The sequence below is a fragment of the Bombina bombina genome, chromosome 5, assembly GCF_027579735.1.
Source record: "Bombina bombina isolate aBomBom1 chromosome 5, aBomBom1.pri, whole genome shotgun sequence".
Lineage (NCBI taxonomy): Eukaryota > Metazoa > Chordata > Amphibia > Anura > Bombinatoridae > Bombina > Bombina bombina.
The window spans coordinates 363381680-363407766 of NC_069503.1; the positions used below are offsets into that span (position 1 = coordinate 363381680).

General features: G+C 39.7%; 1 protein-coding gene across 1 annotated transcript in view; it reads right to left on the reverse strand.

Annotated features, from left to right (window-relative positions):
- Nucleotides 1-26087, reverse strand: part of SKAP2 (src kinase associated phosphoprotein 2) — a 560398-nt gene that overhangs the window by 504908 nt on the left and 29403 nt on the right. Inside the window, exon 2 of the mRNA XM_053714166.1 lies at nt 5218-5323. Within this exon, the coding sequence (XP_053570141.1) occupies nt 5218-5323 (106 nt within the window). The remainder of the gene's footprint in view (nt 1-5217; nt 5324-26087) is intronic.

A 26087-nucleotide genomic window follows, 5' to 3' on the forward strand; every position in this document is an offset into this window, starting at 1 on the left:
TACTGTCAGGGTCTGATATTGTATTTAATATTTCTACCTGCAGTCTTCGACCAAATAAAATAGCTATTCCCCTACTGCTACTTTGATATAACAAATAAGCTATGCTACCTAACCAGTCACTACGTAGTTCTTCTTTCTTGTAGAAATGCGATATCCGCATCAAGTCTGCAGAGGTGTGTTAAAATAGATTTCCTTTTAACCGGTGAATTAATGCCCCCTACATTCCATGAAATTAACCTAAGGGCCATTACGTGGCAGTATAGAGATTTAGGCACATCAGTGACCGTGTAAGCCTTCTAGGATTGGGGGTGAGGGGACAGAAAGTGGAGGGCCTGTCTCTTTCCCTTATATATGTGAGGTAGAGTATATGTGTAAGGCCCAAAGTCCAGTCATCTATTGGGTGGGGGGTAGCCCAGGAGGGTAGAGGTGCAAGGCCTGGTGGAGAAGGATGCCAGCCAAAGATTATGTCATATGGACTTGTGGTATAGCCGGACATAAGATACTCAGAATAAATGGATAGTAACAACAGCATTTTAACACTGATATTAAATTGACATACATGTGTAGCAAGTAGGATCCATATAACCTAAAACTCATCAACAATAAGAACATCTGTTAGGATAACGATATCAAATCTTTCCATGCATACAGTGGTTTATAATCAAACAGTGTGAGTGTATACGAACATCCCAACAATGTGTAGGCCATCATTAGGCTTGGCCTAAGAGAGCGAGGCCCATTGGAGCCCACCTCCGCCACCCAGCCGCGTAGTAGGCTATGATATTATTGAGTTTCTGCATGTCAGTGTTATAGATAAGTAAGAGATGTTCAATAAACAAAAATAACAATAACATTAACATTTTAAAACAAAATCTTAAAACAGGTAGAACTGATGTAACGACAGTGTGATCAATGTCTATGTAGAATTGGACCCATCGTATTACATAATGGAGCTTAATATGGTGGTCGGTCTCTATCCCCGTATGGTTTTGGGACTTAGTGGGCGTCCACCAACTACAACAAGTGGGGGAGTGAGAGCTAGTGGGAGTAGACTATGTGTTGTTCGCACCAGGTGGTCAGGTGAATGAGATGTTCCAGGCAGTAAATAATGGATCAAACACAAAGAAAACAATAGGGTTAAGCATAAGAAATACAATAAAAATAAACATATATGACACGTATACATTACATATCTTCATCTGGGGTGGGACATGACTAGCGTGCCAAAATATAATCAACTAAGAAGGGAGAAAAAAGGAGGCGCCACAATAGTGTGAGATCGTAGATGAAAAAGACCCCCACAATACGATACAGAATCACTTACTAGATTGCAAGCACTTGAGTTGACACCTGATGAAACGGTTGTTGTGACCGGGAAACGCGTAGTGTATTAGGTTATAATAAACTTAATTGTTACATTTTAACCTATCTGTCATCACGCTTGTTTTATTATATTGTTTTTATCTGCCGATTTTATACTCATTTACCGGCTTGAGCTTTTTATGAGCTGTATTTTTCCCAGATTGGGATTCCACAAATAAGCTTGGCTCATCTCCAACCTCAGTACGTGTGGGGGATTCTGAAGTTAACCCTCTGGCTCTTCGATCGTGAGGATAAGCTCGCTGGACAGCTTTCAATAGTTCAGCCTGCACCTGTGGTACTTCTCAAGTGCTTGCAATCTAGTAAGTGATTCTGTATCGTATTGTGGGGGTCTTTTTCATCTACGATCTCACACTATTGTGGCACCTCCTTTTTTTCTCCCTTCTATCTGCAGATCGTCGCTGGTGCCATCAGCCTTGGAAGGAGTGTTTGCTGCCGCACACCCGCTATATAGTGGACATTCGGAGGAATATCTCCATTACATGAATTGTGTATGAGGACTATACGTATGATCTATAGTACCTGGGTACCTTATTGTATGTATCCTGCCTTGCTATTTAACACTGCCACCATTGTGTGTTTTCAATATCACCTGTATTGATAGTAATCTGGTCTCGAATACACAGTTATTTGTGGTTTGATAACATCTACATAGATATTGTTGGTTATCAACATATCACATGTATGTGCAGATTATTTGTGACTGTCCGTTTTAGTTTTAGTTTTGTGGATTTTTTGCTCTATATTTGAAGGACACTGAACACATTATTAGTTTGGCACTGTATATTACGTTATACTTTGTTCACTTATCTTCTTATGTTTTTTATATATACATTCACAGCATTGAAAGTTCATTATTACATTATCTAGTTTAGTCTAGTGGATATTGTAATCAAAGTATATCACCCACATCTAGAAGTTTGTTGTCCTTTGTTGAAGGATTTACAAAGGACATATATTTTTTTGCACGCACCATTTCTAGGCGCCTTCACTTTTCTACATCACATTTTGTTATATAATCAACTAAAGCTGCAAACTTAGTCCCTCAGGGAGCGTCAATGCACTTTTCTGTAGCCAAGTATGAATCCAAGGCCTGAGGGGAATGGAAGATCTTAAGGCCAGAAGGGGTCATTAGCCGCAGTTTTTCAGGGTATAATAGCGTCACTTGTCTACCCTGATCATGAAGCTTAGAGCAGTGTGGAGCAAAGTCCTTTCTCTGTTTGGTGATCTCAGCGGAGTAGTCCTGGAACTGTAGAAGTCGATGGTCTTTAAAAAGGATCTCTTTCTGCGATCTGTATGCCCTAAGGAGGGCCAATTTCTCTTGAAAATGGAGACATTTAAAGATCACTTGCCGTGGTCTGTTGCGTTGGTTGGGGGGGCCAGCCGGACCCACTCTGTGGGCTCTTTCTATGTCGATCGGAAGCTGATCAGCCTGCAAGCCCAATAGTTTAGGAAAGGTAGAGGTGACAAATTCCATCAATAATTTGCCTTTAATTGACTCAGGTACCCCCACAATACGAAGGTTGTTGCGGCAGCTCCTGTTTTCGAGGTCTTCTACCCTATCCAGGAGGTATTGGTTTTGCTTTAGTATTTTTTTAAGTGAGATATCCATACTAGATTTCCTGTCCTCATTATCAGAGATGCGTGTTTCTGCAGCAGTTAGGCATGTGGAGAATTGCCGCACTTCACTTGTTAGATTGTCCATTCCTGCTTGGAGTGAGTCAATTTTTGGTAAAAAAAAAAGATTTCAAGTCCTGCATCAGGGCAGAGTGATCCCCAGAGCGGGACATTGGTTGTGATACTGACTGATCAGCCACAGGAGAGCTATTCGCATGTATCTCTACCACATGGCGATTTTTCTTCTCAGCCACTTTTGATCTGCCGCTCATCTCTTCAGAAAAGCCAGATGGAATCTTTGGGAAATACTTGTCAACTTTCATGAGAAAGATGTGAGAGGGGGGGATTGATAACTAGTGCTCAGTTTTTCAACAACCTTGATGCACCTTCGTAGGTACTCTTTCTGTGTGTGATGTAGTTGAGAGGGTTAACGCAGATTAAAGCGTTGCACATTTGGGTGTAATATATCACTACAGTATTTCTTTTCCACCACTCTATGTCAGTTTAAATGTCTGAATGGCTGTATGCATGTCTTCAATGCTGTGTGCAAGCTGGGCCTATGGATTTCCTGGTTATGTGCGCAGTTCTTATATGGCCACTCCTGCTTTGCCCCTTAGAAATATTTTTGTAGTTAACTTGCAATTGATATCTCGTTGTATGGGGGTTATGTGTGATAACGCCCTTAGGTAATTTTGACCACTTTGTCTATCTGGCCCTTCGTGGACCCTGTGTTGACTTTGATACATAATACAGGTGCTATAGTGTGATCAATATGCCAGTACTCACGACGCTGCGTCACAGCCTGTGGTTTTCCTCCTAGGGTTTCTTGTATGGCTCTCCGACATATGCATTGCCTGTGTGTTCACACCAGTCAGCAGAGGTATGTCGCCCGGCTTTCACCTTATCCCCCTGAGGCAAGATGGCGGTAGCACTTTCGCGCTTCTTGCTCGAATGCTTTCCGGGTGCTTGGGTGCAGATGGTATCCCCATACGCTATTGTGGCCGAAACCAACTGATCCCTAGGTGTTTGGGACCTTGTAGTTGTGTAAGGCAGATGCGTGGGAGCAATATAATCAGCTTTAGGTCTTATTTTGGCTGCTTGTTTACCGGAGCTCTCAGTCTCTGCTGCTGCTCGGTAGATCCGCCTCCCGGAAGTCCCTACACCAAAATTCTTATTGTTTAAAAAGATAACGCCTTTACTACCCATTCCCCAACTTTACACAACCAACATTGTTATATTAATATACTTCATAATGCTTAAACCTCTAAATATTTGCCTGTTTCTAAGCCACTACAGACAGACTCTTATCACATTCTTTTTTATTTGCTTTTCACAAGAGTAGATCGCTAGTTCATGTGGGCCATATAGATAGCATTGTGCTCACGCCCATGGGTTGTGGATGACAATGCACTAATTGGCTATAATTAGGGTGACAATATTGCCGCTTTAAAAAGGGACACATATGAAAAATACATATGTCAGGGCTATGTTTTCAGGGCTGTTTAAAGAAATGTTTTGTATAAGAACCCTGACATTTTTCATATGTGTCCCTTTTTAAAGCGGCAATATGGTCACACTAGCTATAATGCAAGTCAATAGATAATAAATAAAAAGTCATGTGATCAGGGGGCTGTGAGAAGAGGCTTAGATAAAAGGTAATCACAGAGGTAAAAAGTATATTAATATAACCGTATTGGTCATGCAAAACTGGGGAATGGGTAATAAAAGGATTAACTATCTTTTTAACAATTTTGGAGTTGACTGTCCTTTTAAAGTCCCAAAACGGGGTGCTGTCTAGCTGTGAGAATAAGAGGCGGCTTTCAATGGCTTAGAAATTAGCATATGATCATACCTAGGTTTAACTTTAAATAAAGAATACGAAGAGAACAAAGCAAATTTGATGATAAAAGTAAATTGAAAAGTTGTTTAAATTGCATGCCCTACCTAAATCATGAAAGTAAAATTTTGACTAGACTGTCCCTTTAAGATTATAACTCATTTGCATGAGGTTTCCCATAATCCCTAGGTCTCTAAAATAGCTCTGTCTAAAATAAGACAATAAAGCAAATGATCCATAAAATTACAAGTTAATATAGCAATAAAAAAATGATCTTCTATATAATTATGCATTAAAAAAGTGAATTTGCCAAGATGTTTCCATGTGGAATGGAACAAAAACACTGCAAAAGTTAGCAATATACAATATAAAGATGAACTTACTTTTGTTTGAGGTCTTTAATTTTCTTTATCAGTAGATCTTTCTTATCCTTGGCTTTCTTTGACAAATTCTCCCCCTTTAAAATATCCAATACAAAGATTTCCAGGTCTAATTAAGAAATAACAAAACATTTCAAATTAGAAGCAATAATTAAACTGTTGGATTTTCAAAGGTAGTAAATATTTGTCACTTTCTTTATGCAAAATCATGAATATTACTTTTACTAGCAGATGCACTCATATCCTAAAAGTCAGGAAAACACATTTTTTTAGATGTGGATACGCAATTCAAAATGGAAGTATTACATTTGTAAAACCTTTTTTGCTTACAAAAAAACCCATATGATTCACTCACGTAATAAAACTTAAAACTTAAAGGTATATTAAATCATTTTCCATATGCATCAATCACTGGTTTGCAAAACATTTGCATACAACATAAGTATTTTAAAAGCATTTATGCCTGTCATTTTTTTCAGCTACATTTGTATAAAACTCTATAAAAATCTCATGTTTTGTTATCTTTTTTTGCAGTGATATATATGAATTTCTGCACTGATTAAGCAATCGCTATGTAGCATGTTGGAGGGTCAAGGTTTTGTATTTTATGGAAAGCACAGCAGTCTCTCTGGTGCAGAGGAAGCATTTTTCAGATATATGGGAAAAAATAATAAATGTACATTGATAAGTTCTACTAACTATAATTTACTAAATATATTGAAAAAAATATGGTTATTACATTTTGAGTTGTCATCTCAGAGAGCTCAGGAGTGATTTAATACTTGCAGGTAATGATTTTGGCCCCGATTACAAGTGAAGCGGTATTAATCAATCCTGCTTGAGCGCTAACTCTGTTAGAAGTAAACTTTTTGCGCGTCAAGTATCGCTCGTATTACAAGTTGAAAGTAAATAGTTTTCACTCGCGCGCTAACCCAATGCACGTTAAAGGCCGAACTTAGAATATCGTGCTTGCAATTACTTGTTCCCCTATTGAAGTCAATTGAGCAAGAAAAGTGGGGGAAAAACTAACACCCTACTCGCGCACAAACACTATGGCATATTCTCAAGTGCTCTAACCCGACATGAATATTTCACATACCATTAATATTCACATAGAAGAATATGTTCTATTTATTCATAAATACATATATATATATATATGATGGTATTTTGGTACACTATTTATCTATACCTATATATATATAAATATATATATATATACATACATACATACATAGGTATATATATATATATATATATATATATATATATATATGAATATCTATTTAAAAATAAATAGAACATATTCCCCTATGTACATTGGAATATAAAATATTAACAGTAAATAAACAATATAACACATAAATATGCTTTTACGTTTTCATTTTCTTGACTGCAAAGGGATCCAATATACTTTTATATATGTCAATATATGTATACATATGTATTTATGTGTTTATATGTGTATGTATGTCTGTAAATACATATATACACATATAAATACATATGTACACACATATAAACACACACATATATATATATATATATATATACATATTTAGACATGTATATATCTATATGTTAAAGCCTTTTGATCTAACGCCTGAGACTTCATATCATTTAGTACTTACAACTTTTTTGTGCAATTTTGTTTTTTATAGTGTTAATATGAGTGTAATAATACTTTGTAATGTATTTTGGTATGTTATGTGACACTTTTTTGTTTCATGAAAGAGTTAACCAGAGCTCTGAGGATGCGTTAATCATTCTAGTGTAAATTATGCTCGCGCTTTTGTGTTTACTTTAATCTTTAATACGAGCGGTAAACCCGGCATGTGCAAACAGCCGTGAAAAACACCTTTTCACTCGCAAGTAACTGTAAACACGCCACTCGGAATCTGGTCCTTTATGAGGGATTTGTATAGTGGTGGGGAGTCGGAACTAGAATTGTAGGAGGCATATGGATCCCTTACTCACACAAAGGGGCCTAGCTATCAACGTGTCTACTTTACCTGCCTTCGCCGGTTCAATACGCCCGCCTAAGCTCGCCTACCATCGCCGCCGCGGACCTGAATTTGTTCGCCTAAGTTATCAATAAAGCTGTCAAAAAGCTGCGCACCAAGTACGGGGCGATGAGCAGCGGACTGTGAGAGTTATCACTCATCCGATCTCGCTGCTCTTCGGCTTTTTGACAGCTTTATTGCTAGCCTGTTACTAGGCACTCACACTAACTACACTGTTCTACCCCTTATACCGGCGCCCCCCGGAGCCCCCCGCAACTCAATAAAGTTATTAACCCCTAAAACGCCGCTCCTATTTTGCAATTTTGTTTTTTATAGTGTTAATATGAGTGTAATAATACTTTGTAATGTATTTTGGTATGTTATGTGACACTTTTTTGTTTCATGAAAGAGTTAACCAGAGCTCTGAGGATGCGTTAATCATTCTAGTGTAAATTATGCTCGCGCTTTTGTGTTTACTTTAAACTTTAATACGAGCGGTAAACCCGGCATGTGCAAACAGCCGTGAAAAACACCTTTTCGCTCGCAAGTAACTGTAAACACGCCACTCGGAATCTGGTCCTTTATGAGGGATTTGTATAGTGGTGGCGAGTCGGAACTAGAATTGTAGGAGGCATATGGATCTCTTACTCACACAAAGGGGCCTAGCTATCAACGTGTCTACTTTACCTGCCTTCGCCGGTTCAATACGCCCGCCTAAGCTCGCCTACCATCGCCGCCGCGGACCTGAATACGTTCGCCTAAGTTATCAATAAAGCTGTCAAAAAGCTACGCACCAAGTACGGGGCGATGAGCAGCGGACTGTGAGAGTTATCACTCATCCGATCTCGCTGCTCTTCGGCTTTTTGACAGCTTAATTGCTAGCCTGTTACTAGGCACTCACACTAACTACACTGTTCTACCCCTTATACCGGCGCCCCCGGAGCCCCCCGCAACTCAATAAAGTTATTAACCCCTAAACCGCCGCTCCTAGACCCCGCCGCAACTCTTATAAATGTATTAACCCCTAAACCGCCGCTCCCGGACACCGTCGCCACCTACATTATACCTAGTAACCCCTATCCTGCCCCCCCTATACCGTCGCCCTCTATAATAAAGTTATTAACCCCTATCCTGCTGATCCCGGACCTCGCCGCAACTAAATAAATAGTTTAACCCCTAAACCGCCGCTCCCGGACCCCGCCGCAACCTATATTAAACTTATTAACCCCTAATCTGACCCCCCTACACCGTCGCCACCTATAATAAGTTTATTAACCCCTATCCTGCCCCCCCTACACCGCTGCCACTATAATAAAATTATTAACCCCTAAACCTAAGTCTAACACTAACCCTAACACCCCCCTAACTTAAATATTAATTAAATAAATCTAAATAATATTTATCTTATTAACTAAATTAATCCTATTTAAAAATAAATACTTACCTTTAAAATAAACCCTAATATAGCTACAATATAAATAATAATTATATTGTAGCTATCTTAGGATTTATTTTTATTTTACAGGCAACTTTCAATTTATTTTAACTAGGTACAATAGCTATTAAATAGTTATTAACTATTTAATAGCTACCTAGCTAAAATAAAGAGAAATTTACCTGTAAAATAAAAACTAACCTAAGTTACAATTACACCTAACACTACACTATACTTAACTAAATTAATCCTATTTAAAACTAAATACTTACCTGTAAAATAAACCCTAAGATAGCTACAAAATAATTAATAATTACATTGTAGCTATTTTAGGATTTATATTTATTTTACAGGTAACTTGGTATTTATTTTAGCTAGTTAGAATAGTTATTAAATAGTTATTAACTATTTAATAACTACCTAGCTAAAAGAAATACAAAATGACCTGTAAAATAAATCCTAAGCTAAGTTACAATTAAACCTAACACTAACTATCATTACATTAATTAAATAAATTAGTTACAAATAACTACAATTAAATTAAATAAACTAACTAAAGTACAAAAAATTAAAAAAGCTAAGTTACAAAAAATAAAAAAAATAACTTACAAACATTTAAAAAATATTACAACAATTTTAAGCTACTTACACCTAATCTAAGCCCCCTAATAAAATAACAAACCCCCCCAAAATAAAAAAATTCCCTACCCTATTCTAAATTAAAAAGTTCAAAGCTCTTTTACCTTACCAGCCCTTAAAAGGGCCTTTTGCGGGGCATGCCCCAAAGAATTCAGCTCTTTTGCCTGTAAAAGAAAAATACAACCCCCCCAACATTAAAACCCACCACCCACATACCCCTAATCTAACCCAAACCCCCCTTAAAAAAACCTAACACTAATCCCCTGAAGATCATCCTACCTTGAGTCGTCTTAACTCAGCCGAGCCACCGATGGAACCAAAGAGGAGATCCGGAGCGGCAGAAGTCATCATCCAGGCGGCGCTGAAGAAATCTTCCATCCGATAGAAGTCTTCATCCATGCGGCGTCTTCAATCTTCATCCTTCCGGAGCAGAGCAGAGCCATCTTCAGACGAGCCGACGCGGAGCCATCCTCTTCTTCCCGACGACTACCGACGAATGGATATTCCTTTAAGGGACGTCATCCAAGATAGGATTCTATCAGCCAATCGGAATTAAGGTAGGAAAAATCTGATTGGCTGATTGAATCAGCCAATCAGATTGAAGTTCAATCCGATTGGCTGATCCAATCAGATTTTAAATAGGATTAATTTAGTTAATAAGATAAATATTATTTAGATTTATTTAATTAATATTTAAGATAGGGGGGTGTTAGGGTTAGGGTTAGACTTAGGTTTAGGTTTTAATAATTTTATTATAGTGGCGGCGGTGTAATGGGGGGCAGGATAGGGGTTAATAAATGTATTATAGGTGGCGACGGTGTAGGGGGGTAGATTAGGGGTTAATAAATTTAATATAGGTTGTGGCGGGGTCCGGGAGCGGCGGTTTAGGGGTTAAACTATTTATTTAGTTGCGGCGAGGTCCGGGATCAGCAGGATAGGGGTTAATAACTTTATTATAGGTGGCGGTGTTATAGGGGGGGCAGGATAGGGGTTAATAGGTATCATGTAGGTGGCGGCGGGGTCTGGGAGCGGCGGTTTAGGGGTTAATACATTTATAAGAGTTGCTGCTGGGTCTAGGAGCGGCGGTTTAGGGGTTAATCAGTTTATTATAGTGGCGGTGGGCTCCGGGAGCGGCGGTTTAGGGGGTAATACATTTATTTAGTTGCGGCGGTGTAGGGGGGGACAGATTAGGGGTGTTTAGACTCGGGGTACATGTTAGGGTGTTAGGTGTAGACATCTCCCATAGGAATCAATGGGATGTCTGGCAGCAGCGAACATGAGCTTTCGCTATGGTCAGACTCCCATTGATTCCTATGGGATCCGCCGCCTCCAGGGCGGCGGATGTAAAACGAGGTACGCTGGGCCGGAAAAGTGCCGAGTGTACCTGCTAGTTTTTTGATAATTAGCAAAAGTAGTCAGATAGTGCCGAATTTGTGTGCGGAACATCTGGAGTGACGTAAGAATCGATCTGTGTCAGACTGAGTCCGGCGGATCGAAGCTTATGTCACAAAATTCTACTTTTTCCGGTGTCTAGGGCTTGATAACTAAGGCGAATCAGCCTTGCCACAAATACGCTGCGGAATTCCAGCGTATTTGAGGTTGACGGCTTGATAACTAGGCCCCAAAGTGTTCAATCATGAAGCTAAGAATAAATTCACCCCTCCCCCTGTATTGGAGAGGAGTATAACAAGGGAATTTGACCCGGCAGCAGCGTGCACGGTAATTTTGAGGTATCCCTAAGAGTGGATAGCTTACGGCTGGATGACAAATATAGGAGGGTAGATGACAGTATTATGAAGATTTTGTGAGAGGGGTATTTTATTAAAGAAATGTAAGGGATATGCCAAATTATTGTTTGTCATGTGAGCCTGCAGCAATGGGCCCCCAGAGCTGAATACACTGGGTGATAAGTGGGGGCCTAAGTGTTACTGTATTTGTATTGTGTTCCTATTAAACCGAGTTCACAGCTTCTAATCATGCTCCAGCAGATAATCCCTATGAATTTTTGTATTCTACCAAAAGCTACAATAGATATAGATTCAGCCATAAAAGGAATTGTGTGGGGGGAGTTAGAGCTGTACAATTCAGAAACTTAAAAGAAAGGGTTAATGACGAGGCACTGCAGTATAACTTTGCAGGTAAAGTAATTAAAATACATATTATTATAAATTGTCTCTATCCCAACTTGTTTTATGTCCCTTTAAGCATTTGTTGGTTATGCAATTCTACTGTATTTAATAGTCCTTTTATAAGAGTCCTCACGGTTAAATTACCACTCAATGCAGTAGAACTGCATAATTACCAAATGCATAATAAAAAGACAATGATTTAATACCTACTCTTAATTTCAAATAAGCAGTATTTTTTTTTCTGACAAAATTATTTTTTCTCCCATTTTCCAGCCCCTTGTATCATGTTATATACATAGTAACATAGTAACATAGTAAATGAGGTTGACAAAAGGCAGAAGTCCACCAAGTTCAACCTATACAAATCTAAAATACTTACAAAAAGCTCCAGTTAAGATTAAATAATCCCACTAAAAGGTGACCCATTTAATACTAGCAATCATATCCATGAATTTTGTTTCTAGACAGAAATGTATCCAAACAATTTTTAAATGCATCTCCTTTCCTCCAACCTTAAATTGTGACCTCTTGTCACAAACAATTTTCTTGGAATGAACAGAGCTTCTGCCATCTCTGTATATGGGCCTTGAATATATTTATATAAAGTAATCATGTCACCTCTCAAGCGTCTTTTTTTCTAAAGAAAACAGACCCAGTTTGGCTAGCCTCTCCTCATATCTTAAATTCTCCATTCCCCTTAGCTTTGTGGCCCTTCTCTGAACTTTTTCTAGTTCTGCAATATATTTTTTTGCAATTGGTCCCCAGAACTGCACTCCATACTCAAGGTGAGGTCTTACCAGGGCTTTATATAGTGACAGAATTATGCTTTCCTCCCTTGAATCAATGCCTCTTTTAATACATGCTAGTATCTCATTAGCCTTTGTAGCCGCTGCCCTGCATTGTGCCCCCATCTTTAGCTTGTTATCTATTACTACTCCCAAAACCCTTTCCTCCTCTGTTTAGCTAAGTCCTCTCCCTTTTAAATAATAAGTTGCCTGCTTATTTTTACTTTCAAAATGTAGAACCTTTCATTTTCCCATATTAAATCTAATTTTCTATTTACCTGCCCATACTTCTAATTTTTGCAGATCCCTTTGCAACGAAAGTTCATCCTGCTCTGACGTAATGAGCTGACTTAATGTAGAAACATCTGCAAAAATAGAGATGTCGCTATTTAATCCTTGTTCCAAGTCATTAATAAAAATATTAAAAAGAACAGGGACCAGTACTGATCCCTGGGGGACTCCACTGATTTGCATAAATAAAAAGAGAGAAGCGCTCAACCTGGAAACGAACAATAGCATAATAGCTTGTTCTATGGCTAGTTACCACCCAAGAAGCAGCCTCTTTTTGCTCAACATGTGCCTTTCACAGAGAAAAACTTTCCTGAAGCATATCAGTCTGATCCTGACTTCACAGTGCAGTCCAGCCCCGAAATACCAGGCAATTCTTCTCTGAACGAGAGAAACAGCAAAACCCCAGACGTACGTTTCGGCCTATTGTGGGCCTCGTCAGTGAGGTGCAGCCATATCCCTCTAAGCACACTGAGCAACGGGTCCACGTCTGGATTCCCGCATCACACTTAGGGAGACTTCCCAAAATGTTATAATTTGCATAAATAAAAAGAGAGAAGCGCTCAACCCGGAAACGAACAATAGCATAATAGCTTGTTCTATGGCTAGTTACCACCCAAGAAGCAGCCTCTTTTTGCTCAACATGTGCCTTTCACAGAGAAAAACTTTCCTGAAGCATATCAGTCTGATCCTGACTTCACAGTGCAGTCCAGCCCCGAAATACCAGGCAATTCTTCTCTGAACGAGAGAAACAGCAAAACCCCAGACGTACGTTTCGGCCTATTGTGGGCCTCGTCAGTGAGGTGCAGCCATATCCCTCTAAGCACACTGAGCAACGGGTCCACGTCTGGATTCCCGCATCACACTTAGGGAGACTTCCCAAAATGTTATAATTTGCATAAATAAAAAGAGAGAAGCGCTAAACCTGGAAACGAACAATAGCATAATAGCTTGTTCTATGGCTAGTTACCACCCAAGAAGCAGCCTCTTTTTGCTCAACATGTGCCTTTCACAGAGAAAAACTTTCCTGAAGCATATCAGTCTGATCCTGACTTCACAGTGCAGTCCAGCCCCGAAATACCAGGCAATTCTTCTCTGAACGAGAGAAACAGCAAAACCCCAGACGTACGTTTCGGCCTATTGTGGGCCTCGTCAGTGAGGTGCAGCCATATCCCTCTAAGCACACTGAGCAACGGGTCCACGTCTGGATTCCCGCATCACACTTAGGGAGACTTCCCAAAATGTCATAATTTGCATAAATAAAAAGAGAGAAGCGCTCAACCTGGAAACGAACAATAGCATAATAGCTTGTTCTATGGCTAGTTACCACCCAAGAAGCAGCCTCTTTTTGCTCAACATGTGCCTTTCACAGAGAAAAACTTTCCTGAAGCATATCAGTCTGATCCTGACTTCACAGTGCAGTCCAGCCCCGAAATACCAGGTAATTCTTCTCTGAACGAGAGAAACAGCAAAACCCCAGACGTACGTTTCGGCCTATTGTGGGCCTCGTCAGTGAGGTGCAGCCATATCCCTCTAAGCACACTGAGCAACGGGCCCACGTCTGGATTCCCGCATCACACTTAGGGAGACTTCCCAAAATGTCATAATTTGCATAAATAAAAAGAGAGAAGCGCTCAACCTGGAAACGAACAATAGCATAATAGCTTGTTCTATGGCTAGTTACCACCCAAGAAGCAGCCTCTTTTTGCTCAACATGTGCCTTTCACAGAGAAAAACTTTCCTGAAGCATATCAGTCTGATCCTGACTTCACAGTGCAGTCCAGCCCCGAAATACCAGGCAATTCTTCTCTGAACGAGAGAAACAGCAAAACCCCAGACGTACGTTTCGGCCTATTGTGGGCCTCGTCAGTGAGGTGCAGCCATATCCCTCTAAGCACACTGAGCAACGGGTCCACGTCTGGATTCCACTGATTACCTTTGTCCAATATGAGTATGATTTCTGAGTATGATCCATTCACTACTAATCATTGCTCCCTATCTTTTATCCAGTTATTTATCCATGAGCTAACATTTTCAGCTATTCCCAGTCCCACATTAATCTCTCATGTGGCACTGTATCAAATGCCTTTGCATTGAGTATATCACATCAACTGATTCACCTTTATCTATATTTTTACTTACTTCCTCATTGAATCTAATTAGATTAGTTTGACATGATCTATTTCTCATAAAACCATGCATATTTATCAAGCTTCAGACTCGCCGGAAACAAAAGTTATGAAGTTACGAATATGATCGGATTGATTGATACCCCCTGCCGCGAATCTGCAGGGGGCGATATTGCACCAGCAGTTCACCAGAACTGCTGGTGCAATGATAAATGCTGAGAGCGTATGCTGTCTGCATTTATCGATGTGCAGCGGACATGATCCGCAATATCGGATAATTTCCGCTCGCACAATAATAAATAGGCCCCTATATCTTGTTTACACGAACGTGCTCATCAATATAAACCCTTATAATCCCTTCAAATATCTTCCTCACTATTGATGTTAGACTAACTGGTCTATAGCTTCCTGGATCATCCCTGCTTCCCTTTTTGAAGAGTGGCACCACCTTAGCTTTACGCCAATCCTGGGGTACCATGCCTGAGTATAATGAGTCTTGAAAAATCAAGAGTATGGGGCCCATTTATCAAGCTCCGTATGGAGCTTGAGGGCCCGTATTTCTGGTGAGCCTTCAGGCTCACCAGAAACACCAGTTATGAAGCAGCGGTCTAAAGATTGCAGCTCCATAACCTGTCCGTCTGCTCTAGGAGGCGGACAGAGATCGCCGCAATTCAACCCGATCAAATACGATCGGGTTGATTGACACCCCCTGCTAGCGGCCGATTGGCCGCAAATCTGCAGGGGGTGGCGTTGCACCAGCAGTTAACAAGAGCTGCTGGTACAATGCTGAATGCGGAGAGCGTATTGCTCTCCGCATTCAGCGAGGTTTGTAGGACATGATCCGCATGTTCAACAGGCCTTTCACAAATAGGGGCCTAAAGGTTTGTCTGTAACAGTGCTAAGTTCCCTTAACACCCTTGGGTGTATTCCATCAGGGCCTGGAGTTTTATTTACCTTAATATTATCTAGTTTTTTTCCTGATATCCTCTATACATAACCCAGTTAATGGTATGGGCTTATTATCTAGTTTTTTTCCTGATATGCTCTATACATAACCCAGTTAATGGTATGGGCTGACATGTTCTAGTTTTTTTCCGAAGTATCGTCCATTGGTTCCTCTCTTGTGTATACTGAAGAAAAAAACTGGTTTAGTACCTCAGCCTTCTCCCTGTCACTGTTAACCATGCTACCCTCCACTCATTTTAATGTACCTATAGTGTCCTTCTTAGATTTTTTGCTATTTATGTACTTAAAGACCCTTTTAGGGTTAGACTTTTGGCTAATTTGATTGCTTTTTTGCATGCTTTGTTATATTCCTTATAAATATGGTATGTTGAGTCTGTACTATTTTCTTTGAATAATTTAAATGCCCTACGTTTTTTCCTAATTTATCTTAAAGGGACAGGCTACCATAGAATTGTTATTGTTTTAAAAGATAAGGTTATTCCCTTTATTACCCATTCCCCAGTTTTGCATAACCAACAGTTATATTAATATACATTTTACCTCTGTGATTACCTTGTATCTAGGAACCTTCTGACAGCCCCCTGATCACATGACTGTGACTGTTTATTATCTATTGTCTTAAATTAAGCATTGTTTTGTACTAAATCTTAAATAACTCCCTGTGCCTGAACACAGTGTTATATATATGGCCCACATGTACTTTCTGTCTCTTTGAGGCCTATTTATCAAGCTCCGTATGGAGCTTGTGGGCCCGTGTTTCTGGAGAGTCTTCAGACTCGCCAGAAACAGCAGTTATGAAGCAGCGGCCTAAATTACATAATTATAAAAACAAATGTTTTGAACAGCCAATAGGATTTCGGAAGCTCTCATCCTATTGACTGATTTGAATTTGAAGAATCAAATCAGCAAATAGAAATGCAAGGTACGCCATTTTGAAACGGGTACCTTGCATTCAACTTCAGTGTATGGCGGTGATCGTATGAAGAGGACGTTCTGCACATGATGACATCGCTGTTCAGGATAGCTCCGCTCCATGCTGCCGGGATGAAGATAGAAGACATCTCAGAGATGGATGAAGGTGTCGCCGCCTGGTTGAAGACTTCTCGCCACCTGGATGAGGATCACCAGACTTCAGGAACCGTGAGTAGATTTTATAGGGTTAGTGTTAGGGTTTTTTTTATTATTTTTTATTTTTTATTTTTTAGATTAGGGATCTTTTGGGCACTGTAAAAGAGCTGAATGCCCTTTTAAGGACAGTGTAAAAGAGCTGAATGCCCATTTAAGGGCAGTGTAAAAGAGCTGAACGCCCTTTTAAGGGCAATGCCCATACAAATGCCCCTTTAGGGGCAATGGGTAGCCTAGGATTTTTTTAGACTTAGGTTTTTATTTTGGGGGGGTTGGTTGGGAGTTGGATTTTACTGTTGGGGGTACTTTATTTTTTTTTCTAGGTAAAAGAGCTGTTTAACTTAGGTCAATGCCCTACAAAAGGCCCTTTTAAGCGCTATTGGTAGTTTATTGTAGGTTAGGGGGTGTTTTTATTTCGGGGGGCTTTTTTATTTTTAAAGGGCTATTAGATTAGGTGTAATTGTTTTTATTTTTCATAATTTTAGTGTTTATTATTTTTTGTAATCTTAGATTTTTTAATTTTTTTCGCAGTATTAGATTTTTTTAAGTTTGTAATTTAGATTTTTTATTTTGTAGTTTAATTTATTAGAACAGTTGTTAGGTTAATTTATAGTTTAATGTTAGTTTTTTTATTTTTATTTCACAGGTAAGTTTTTATTTATTTTTAAAGATAGTTATATTGTAACTTTTAATTTAAAGTTAAGGGGTGTGAGGTTTAGAGGTTAATAGTTTAATTTAGTGTTTTGCTATGTGGGAGGCCGGCGGTTTAGGGGCTAATAGGTTTAGTTTATTAGTTGTGATGTGGGGGCCCGGCGGTTTAGGGGTTACTAGGTTTAGTTTATTAGTTGCAATGTGGGGGCCAGCGGTTTAGGGGTTCATAGGTTTAGTTTATTAGTTGCAATGTGGGGAGCCGGCGGTTTAGGGATTAATAGGTTTATTTAGTGTCGGCGATGTCGGGGGTGGTGGATTAGGGGTTAATAATTTGATTTAGGGTCGGCGATATCGGAGAGCAGCGTTTTAGGGGTTAATAACTTTTAATAGTGTCGGTGATGTCGGGGGTGGCGGACTAAGGGTGTTCAGACTAGGGGTTTATGTTACGGTGTTAGGTTTAAATGTAACTTTCTTTCCCCCATAGAGTAGGTATGTGCCTACAGGCTCATTGCAGTGAGGGGCGCCTGCCTGTCGGTGTATCTTAATAAAAAAAAAGAGGGCATTAATTTTAGTAAGAATTGTGCTGCCAGCTGCTTACAGAGTCGAGTGTTTCATTGGGAATATGTTACAGCAGTCCAGGGAGCCATGAAGGAGAGAGGGGAAATGATTAAAACTAATCCCCTCTCATTTTCGCCAGGCATGTTTACTGTTAAAGTTTCACTTTTATTTTATGTACTTCTGTTGCCTCCCTCATACAGCCAAGCTCCATGCTGATGTGGAGCAGACACTTTTTGTTGAAGGAATGAAGGCTTCAGGACAGGTTAGGACTGTACAAGGCTTCTAAATGCTGCCTAGAATGACAACATAACAAGCAGAGCACTTTAACCCCTTGGCTACCAGAGAGGATTGCAGTGTATTCACTTGTTATGTGCTGTATTCCTTTTTTATAGCCAGGGAGTTAAATTATGCTTCAGGATGTATGTTTAAGTTCTATAAAGGCCTTGGAAGTGAGGAGGTTATGTGGGACAAGCTGCTCTACTCTTTATTACAAGCTGCCAATTTACAGCCTTTAGGGAACTTTGACAACGATGTTTGTAGACTGTAAGACTGTTGCTATAAATGAAGAGCGCTTGATTACTAAAGGTTAACTAGCAAAATAAAAATGTGTATGTGTGTAAACCACTCTCATGGCATATTTGTGCGTATATATATATATATATATATATATATATATATACATACATATATATATATATATATATATATATATACACAGGTGAAACTCCAAAAACTAGAATATCATGCAAAAGTTAATTTATTTTACTAATGCAACTTAAAAGGTGAAACTAATATATGAGATAGACTCATTACATGCAAAGCAAGATAGTTCAAGCTGTGATTTGTCATAATTGTGATGATTATGGCTTACAGCTCATGAAAACCCCAAATCCACAATCTCAGAAAATCAGAATATTACATGCAATCAATAAAACAAGGATTGTACATAGAACAATATCAGACCTCTGAAAAGTATAAGCATGCATACTGTATGTACTCAGTACTTGGTTTGGGCCCCTTTTACAGCAATTAATGCCTCAATGCGGCGTGGCATGGAAGATATCAGCCTGTGACACTGCTGAGGTGTTATGGAAGACCAGGATGCTTCAATAGCGGCCTTCAGCTCTTCTGCATTGTTCGGTCTCATGTTTCTCATCTTTCTCTTGGCAATGCCCCATAGATTCTCTATGGGGTTCAGGTCAGGCGAGTTTGCTGGCACAGTAATCCCACGGTCATTGAACCAGGTTTTGGTGCTTTTGGCAGTGTGGCCAGGTGCCAAGTCCTGATGGAAAATGAAGTCAGCATCCCCATAGAGCTTGTCTGCGGAACGAAACATGAAGTGCTCCAAAATCTCCTGGTAGACGGCTGCGTTGACCCTGGATTAATGAAGCACAGTGGACCAACACCAGCAGATTACATGGCTCCCCAAATCAACACAGACTGTGGAAACTTCACACTGGACTTCAAGCATCTTGCAGTGTGTGCCTCTCCATTCTTTCTCCATACTCTGGGTCCTTGGTTTCCAAATGAGATGCAAAATTTGCTCTCATCAGAAAAGAGGACTTTGGACCACTGAGCAACAGACCAGGTCTGTTTTTCTTTAGCCCAGGTAAGATGCTTCTGACGTTGTTTGTTGTTCAGGAGTAGCTTGACAAGAGGAATACGACATTTGAAGCCCATGTCCAGGATCCGTCTGTGTGTGGTGGCTCTTGATGCACTGACTCCAGCCTCAGTCCACTCCTTGTGAAAGTCCCCAACACTTTTGAATGGCCTTTTGCTGACAATCCTCTCCAGGGCTGCGGTCATCCCTGCTGCTTGTGCACCTTTTTCTTCCACACTTTTTCCTTCAACATAACTTTCTATTAATGTGCTTTGATACAGCACTTTGGGAACATCCAACTTCTTTTGCAATTACCATTTGAGGCTTTCCCTCCTTATGGAGGGTGTCAATGATGGTTTTCTGCACAACTGTCAGGTCAGCAGTCTTTCCCATGATTGTGATTCCTACAGAACCAGACTGAGAGACCATTTAAAGGCTCAGGAACCCTTTGCAGGTGTTATGGCTTAATTAGCTGATTAGAGTGTAACACTTTGAGCCTAGAATATTGCACCTTTTCACAATATTCCAATTTTCTGAGATTGTGGATTTGGGGTTTTCATGATCATCACAATTATGACAAATCACGGCTTGAACTATCTTGCTTTGCATGTAATGAGTCTATCTCATATATTAGTTTCACCTTTTAAGTTGCATTAGTGAAATAAATTAACTTTTGCACGATATTCTATTTTTTCGAGTTTCACCTGTGTATATATATATATATATATATATATATATATGTGTGTATATATAAATATATATATATATATATATATATACAGTATATATATATATATACACATCACATTAAAAATTGTTCATCTGTTCTTTTATCAAGTGAGTGTAGTATTTTTGTGTTTTGTGGTAAATTGAATTTTACCCCTGAATTGTCTGGATTATTTACTTCAGGTTTTTGTGCCTACAGGCACCTGAGATGTAAATCTGGCCCTGGTTGCGTTACGGCGATTTGCTATTCCACGATCGCATGTGTTAGATTTTTTACAAAGAAAACGTTTAAAAATCATTTGACACAAAGAACACGTTTTAAAATAATTTAACACTTGATTTTATAGTACATTGTACAAAGTTTTGCACACAAGTAGAACACTTCAAAAGTGTGGTGACATTCAAGTTCTTGCTGTCCTAATGTGCGCTGATATTACAAGTTTACAGCAATGCGAATGCGAGCCCACGTTCGCATTTCTGGCAAGCATAGAGCTCACGAGAGTGCACTCCTATAGGCTCCAATTGGAGCCTCGTACTGATGCCATCCGAGACGGCATCAGAACCTTGCGCAGCGAAGGGGTAAGTAGCACAGCGATGGCAGCATATTGTTACATATATATGCATATGCTTATATACATATACTGTATATTTATATGTTAATATGTGTATATACACATATTAACACATAAATATATATGTATATATATATATATATATATATATATATACTTACATACATATATATTTATGTGTTTATATGTGTATATACATATTAACACATAAATATACAGTTGTGCTCATAAGTTTACATACCCTGGCAGAATTTATGATCTCTTGGCCATTTTTCAGAATATATGAATGATAACACAAAAACTTTTCTTTCACTCATGGTTAGTGTTTGGCTGAAGCCATTTATTATCAATCAACTGTGTTTACTCTTTTTAAATCATAATGACAACAGAAACTAAGCAAATGACCCTGATCAAAAGTTTACATACCCTGGTGATTTTGACCTGATAACATGCACACAAGTTGACACAAAGGGGTTTGAATGGCTATTAAAGGTAACCATCCTCACCTATGATCTGTTTGCTTGTAATTAGTGTGTGTATATAAAAGGTCAATGAGTTTCTGGACTCCTGACAGACCCTTGCATCTTTCACCCAGTGCTGCACTGACGTTTCTGGATTCTGAGTCATGGGGAAAGCAAAAGAATTGTCAAAGGATCTGCGGGAAAAGGTAGTTGAACTGTATAAAACAGTAAAGGGATATAAAAAGATATCCAAGGAATTGAGAATGCAAATCAGCAGTGTTCAAACTCTAATCAAGAAGTAGAAATTGAGGGGTTCTGTTGAAACCAAACCACGGTCAGGTAGACCAACTAAAATTTCAGCCACAACTGCCAGGAAAATTGTTCGGGATGCAAAGACAAACCCACAAATAACTTCAGGTGAAATACAGGACTCTCTGAAAACATGTGGTGTGGCTGTTTCAAGATGCACAATAAGGAGGCACTTGAAGAAAGATGGGCTGCATGGTCGAGTCGCCAGAAGAAAGCCATTACTACACAAATGCCACAAAGTATCCCACTTACAATACGCCAAACAGCACAAAGACAAGATACAAACCTTCTGGCACAAAGTCATTTGGAGTGATGAGACCAAAATTGAGCTTTTTGATCACAACCATAAACGCTACATTTGGAGAGGAGTCAACAAGGCCTATCATGAAAGGTACACCATTCCTACTGTTAAACATGGAGGTGGATCGCTGATGTTTTGGGGATGTGTGAGCTACAAAGGCACAGGAAATTTGGTCAGAATTAATGGCAAGATAAATGCAGTATGTTATCAAACAGAACCCCTCATTGTCCACTTCTTGATTAGAGTTTGAACACTGCTGATTTGCCTTCTCAATTCCTTGGATATCTTTGTATATCCCTTTCCTGTTTTATACAGTTCAAATACCTTTTCCCGCAGATCCTTTGACAATTCTTTTGCTTTCCCTATGACTCAGAATCCAGAAACGTCAGTGAAGCACTGGATGAAAGATGCAAGGGTCTGTAAGGAGTCCAGAAACTCATTGACCTTTTATACACACTCACTAATTACAAGCAAACAGATCACAGGTGAGGATGGTTATCTTTAATAGCCATTCAAACCCCTTTGTGTCAACTTGTGTTCATGTTATCAGGCCAAAATCACCTGGTATGTAAACTTTTGATCAGGGTCATTTGGGTAGTTTCTGTTGTCATTATGATTTAAAAAGAGAAAACACAGTTGATTGATTATAAATGGCTTCAGCCAAACACTAACCATGAGTGAAAGAAAAGTTTTTGTGTTATCATTCAAATTCTCTGAAAAATTGCCAAGAAATCATAAATTCTTCCAGGGTTTGTAAACTTATGAGCACAACTGTATATGTATAAAATCATATACATATATATTTACTGGGAACACACAGTTCCCATAGACCGCAATGTAAAGGCACTTTTCAGAGCGTTTTTTTTTCTAACCCCTCCCACCGACTTTAGACCCCAAAAACTGCCTAGTGCACTGGTTTTTAAAAAACTATAATGCCCTCTATTTTGACGGCATTTGGGGCACTTTTAAAAAATTAACCAGAGATCAAATCTCTGCTCAATTTGTCGAGCGATAATTGCTACCCCAAGCAAAGGCAGCAATAAGTAATATAATAGTTAAAACACTGCTAAAGCTGGCTGCAGGAAAATTAGCCCAGAAATCAAGTTGACCAGGAAAGTCTAGCTCAGATAAGGAAAAAAAAATATTGAAAAATGTTAAAACACGACATTCCTTCCGAAAATAGATAGCAATATTTGTTTAGCTACTGTTTACGTTAACAGTCTCTGCCTTCCACTTCCCTCCAGAGAGAAAATGTACTCATATGCTTAGAAGAACAGTTAATACAGGGAATGAGGGATCCAAGAACAGATAAGTGATAACAAACCATTTACAAATTACTTAGTGTCAATTACAAAGAGAAATGATTTGTGAAAAGGGAGATAAAATATACCGCAAGCACTTGTGCAGAATAGAGCAGGGAAAAGGTTTTAAATGAAAATAGCCAATCAACTACAGTGATCTAAACTTCTCAGATAAACTGCTTATGTTTAATGCATATGCATTTAATATGAATTTGTTCAGTTATTTATATAGAACTGTGCTTACAAATTCAGATAGGAATTCAAAGGGAGGGGTTAAACTGAAACTCTCTGGATAACAATACATGACAAACCTGCTGTTCAACATTTCTACCTAACTAAAAATTTTAAGTCATATTTAACAACAAAACAAAATTATATAATCTGTCATTTACATTATCCTATAATTATTTTATTTATTTGTTTATCTTATTGCTCTATACAGAAAAGGAGTAAACTAGATCCTGTCGTCATTACTAAGCATTTTCCATATCCTTTGTGAGCTTATCATTGTTTATACTAGTACTAGTCCTAAAGCCCGTTTAGACTGGCCATTTTTTGCAGTACAGTGGTCCAACCCCTTGTTCTCTCTCTCCCCCTCTCTTTTGTGCTCTCTCACCCTCTCTTTTGTGCTCTCTCCCCTCTCTTTTGCGCTCTCTCCCCCTCTCTTTTGCGCTTTCTCTCGCTCCACCTCTCTTTTGCTCTCTTTCTCCCCCCTCTATTTTGCTCTCTCTTCCCCTCTCTTTTGTGCTCTCTCCCCCTCTCTTTTGCACTCTCTCCCCCTCTCTTTTGTGCTCTCTCTCGCTCCACCTCTCTTTTGCTCTCTCTTTCCCCCTCTCTTTTGCTCCCTCTCTCCCCCCTCTCTTTTGCTCTCTCTCGCCCTCTCTTTTGCGCTCTCTCTCCCCCCTCTCTTTTATGCTCTCTCTCTCCCCCCTTTCTTTTGCTTTCTCTATCTCTTTTGTGCTCTCTCCCCCCTCTTTTGCGTTCTCTCTCTCCCCTCTCTTTTGCGCTCTCTCTCTCCCCCTCTCTTTTGTGCTCTCTCTCTCCCTCTCTCTTTGCTCTCTCTCTCTCTACCCCTCTCTTTTGCGCTCTCTCCTCCCCTCACTTTTGCGCTCTCTTTCCCCCCCTCTCTTTTGTGCTCTCTCTCTCCCCCCTCTCTTTTGCTCTGTCTCTCTCCCTTTTTTTGCTCTCTCTCTCCATCCCTCTCTTTTGCTCTTTCTATCCATCCATTTCTTTTGCTCTCTCTCCCCCTCTCTTTTGCTCTCTCTCTCCCCCCTCTCTTTTGCTCTCTCTCCCCCCCTCTCTTTTGCTCTGTCTCTCTCCCCCTCTCTTTTGCTCTGTCTCTCTCCCCTCTCTTTTGCTCGCTCTCTCTCTCCTCTCTATTTCTCTCTCTCCCCCTCTCTTTTGCTCTCTCTCCCTCTCTTTTTCCCTCTCTCCCCCTCTCTATTGCTCTCTCTCCCCCCTCTCTTTTTCTCTTTCTCTCTCTCTCTCTTTTTTTCTCTCTTTCCCCCTCTTTTTTGCTCTCTCTCCCCCCTCTCTTTTGCTCTCTCTCTTTTTGTCTCTCTCCCCCTCTCTTTTACTCTCTCTCCCCTCTCTTTTTCTCTCTCTTCCCTCTATTTTGCTCTTTCCCCTCTCTTTTGCTCTCTCTCCCCCTCTCTTTTTCTCTTTCCCCTCTCTTTTGCTCTCTCTAAATCCCTCACTTTTGCTATCTCTCTTCCCCTCTCTATTGCTCTCTCTCCCCCTCTCTTTTGTTCTCTCTCCCCCTCTCTTTTGCTCTCTCTCCCCCCTTTCTCTCCCCAGCTCTTCTTTTGCTCTCTCGCCCCCTCTCTTTTGCTCTCTCTCTTCCCCCTCTCTTTTTCTCTCTCTTCCCTCTATTTTGCTCTTTCCCCTCTCTTTTGTTCTTTCCCCTCTATTTTGCTCTCTCTCTCCCCCTCTCTTCTACTCTTTCCCCCTCTCTTTTGTTCTTTCCCCTCTATTTGGCTCTCTCTCCCCCTCTCTTCTGCTCTTTCCACTCTCTTCTACTCTTCTCCCTCTCTTTAGCTCTTTCCTATCTATTTTTGTGTCTCTGCCTCTCTTTCTATTTCTCTCCCCTCTCTCGCACCGACAGCGCCCGACCACGCCGTCCGCGATGCCCGACCACGCCCCTGACCATGCCCGGCCACGTCCATGCTCCCGCCTGGCCACACCAACGCTCCCACCTGGCCACGCCCACTTCCGCCCTACCGCCGCAAACAGCATGTCAAGTAAGGCCAGGTGTGTTTGTCCTGTGCTGTCTCTACTGCGCATGACAGCTTCGGACAAACACACTTGGCCTTTTATATTATAGGATAGTAGGACTCTCACTAAATTATTATTTTTTCACAATGCTTTAAAGGGATAGAAAACACATTGGGCCAGATTACACATACAGCAATATTTAACACCCCTGTTCGAGCGTTAGGGTCCGCTAGAAGTAATCGCTTTGCGCACATTGAGTAGCATTCATATCACAATTTGAAAGTAAACTGTTTTCGCTTGCACATCAACCCGATGAGCATTAAAGGCCAAACTTAGAATATCGAGCTCACAATAATGTATTCCCCCATAGAAGTCCATGGAGCATAAAAAAAACACCCCACTCACATGCAAACCCAACAGATATTCTCAAGTACGATAACCCAAAATGATAATATGAACATTTCACATTCCAATGTTCTTCACAAAGAGGAATATATTCTATTTATTTAAAAATACATATTATATATATATATATATATATATATATATATATATATATATATATATATAAATATTTATTTATAAATACTTTGGACATATTCCCTTATGTAAAGGACATTGGAATGTGAAATATTTATATTAAATACACAGTAAAACACTTTATTAAATATGAATATTGCA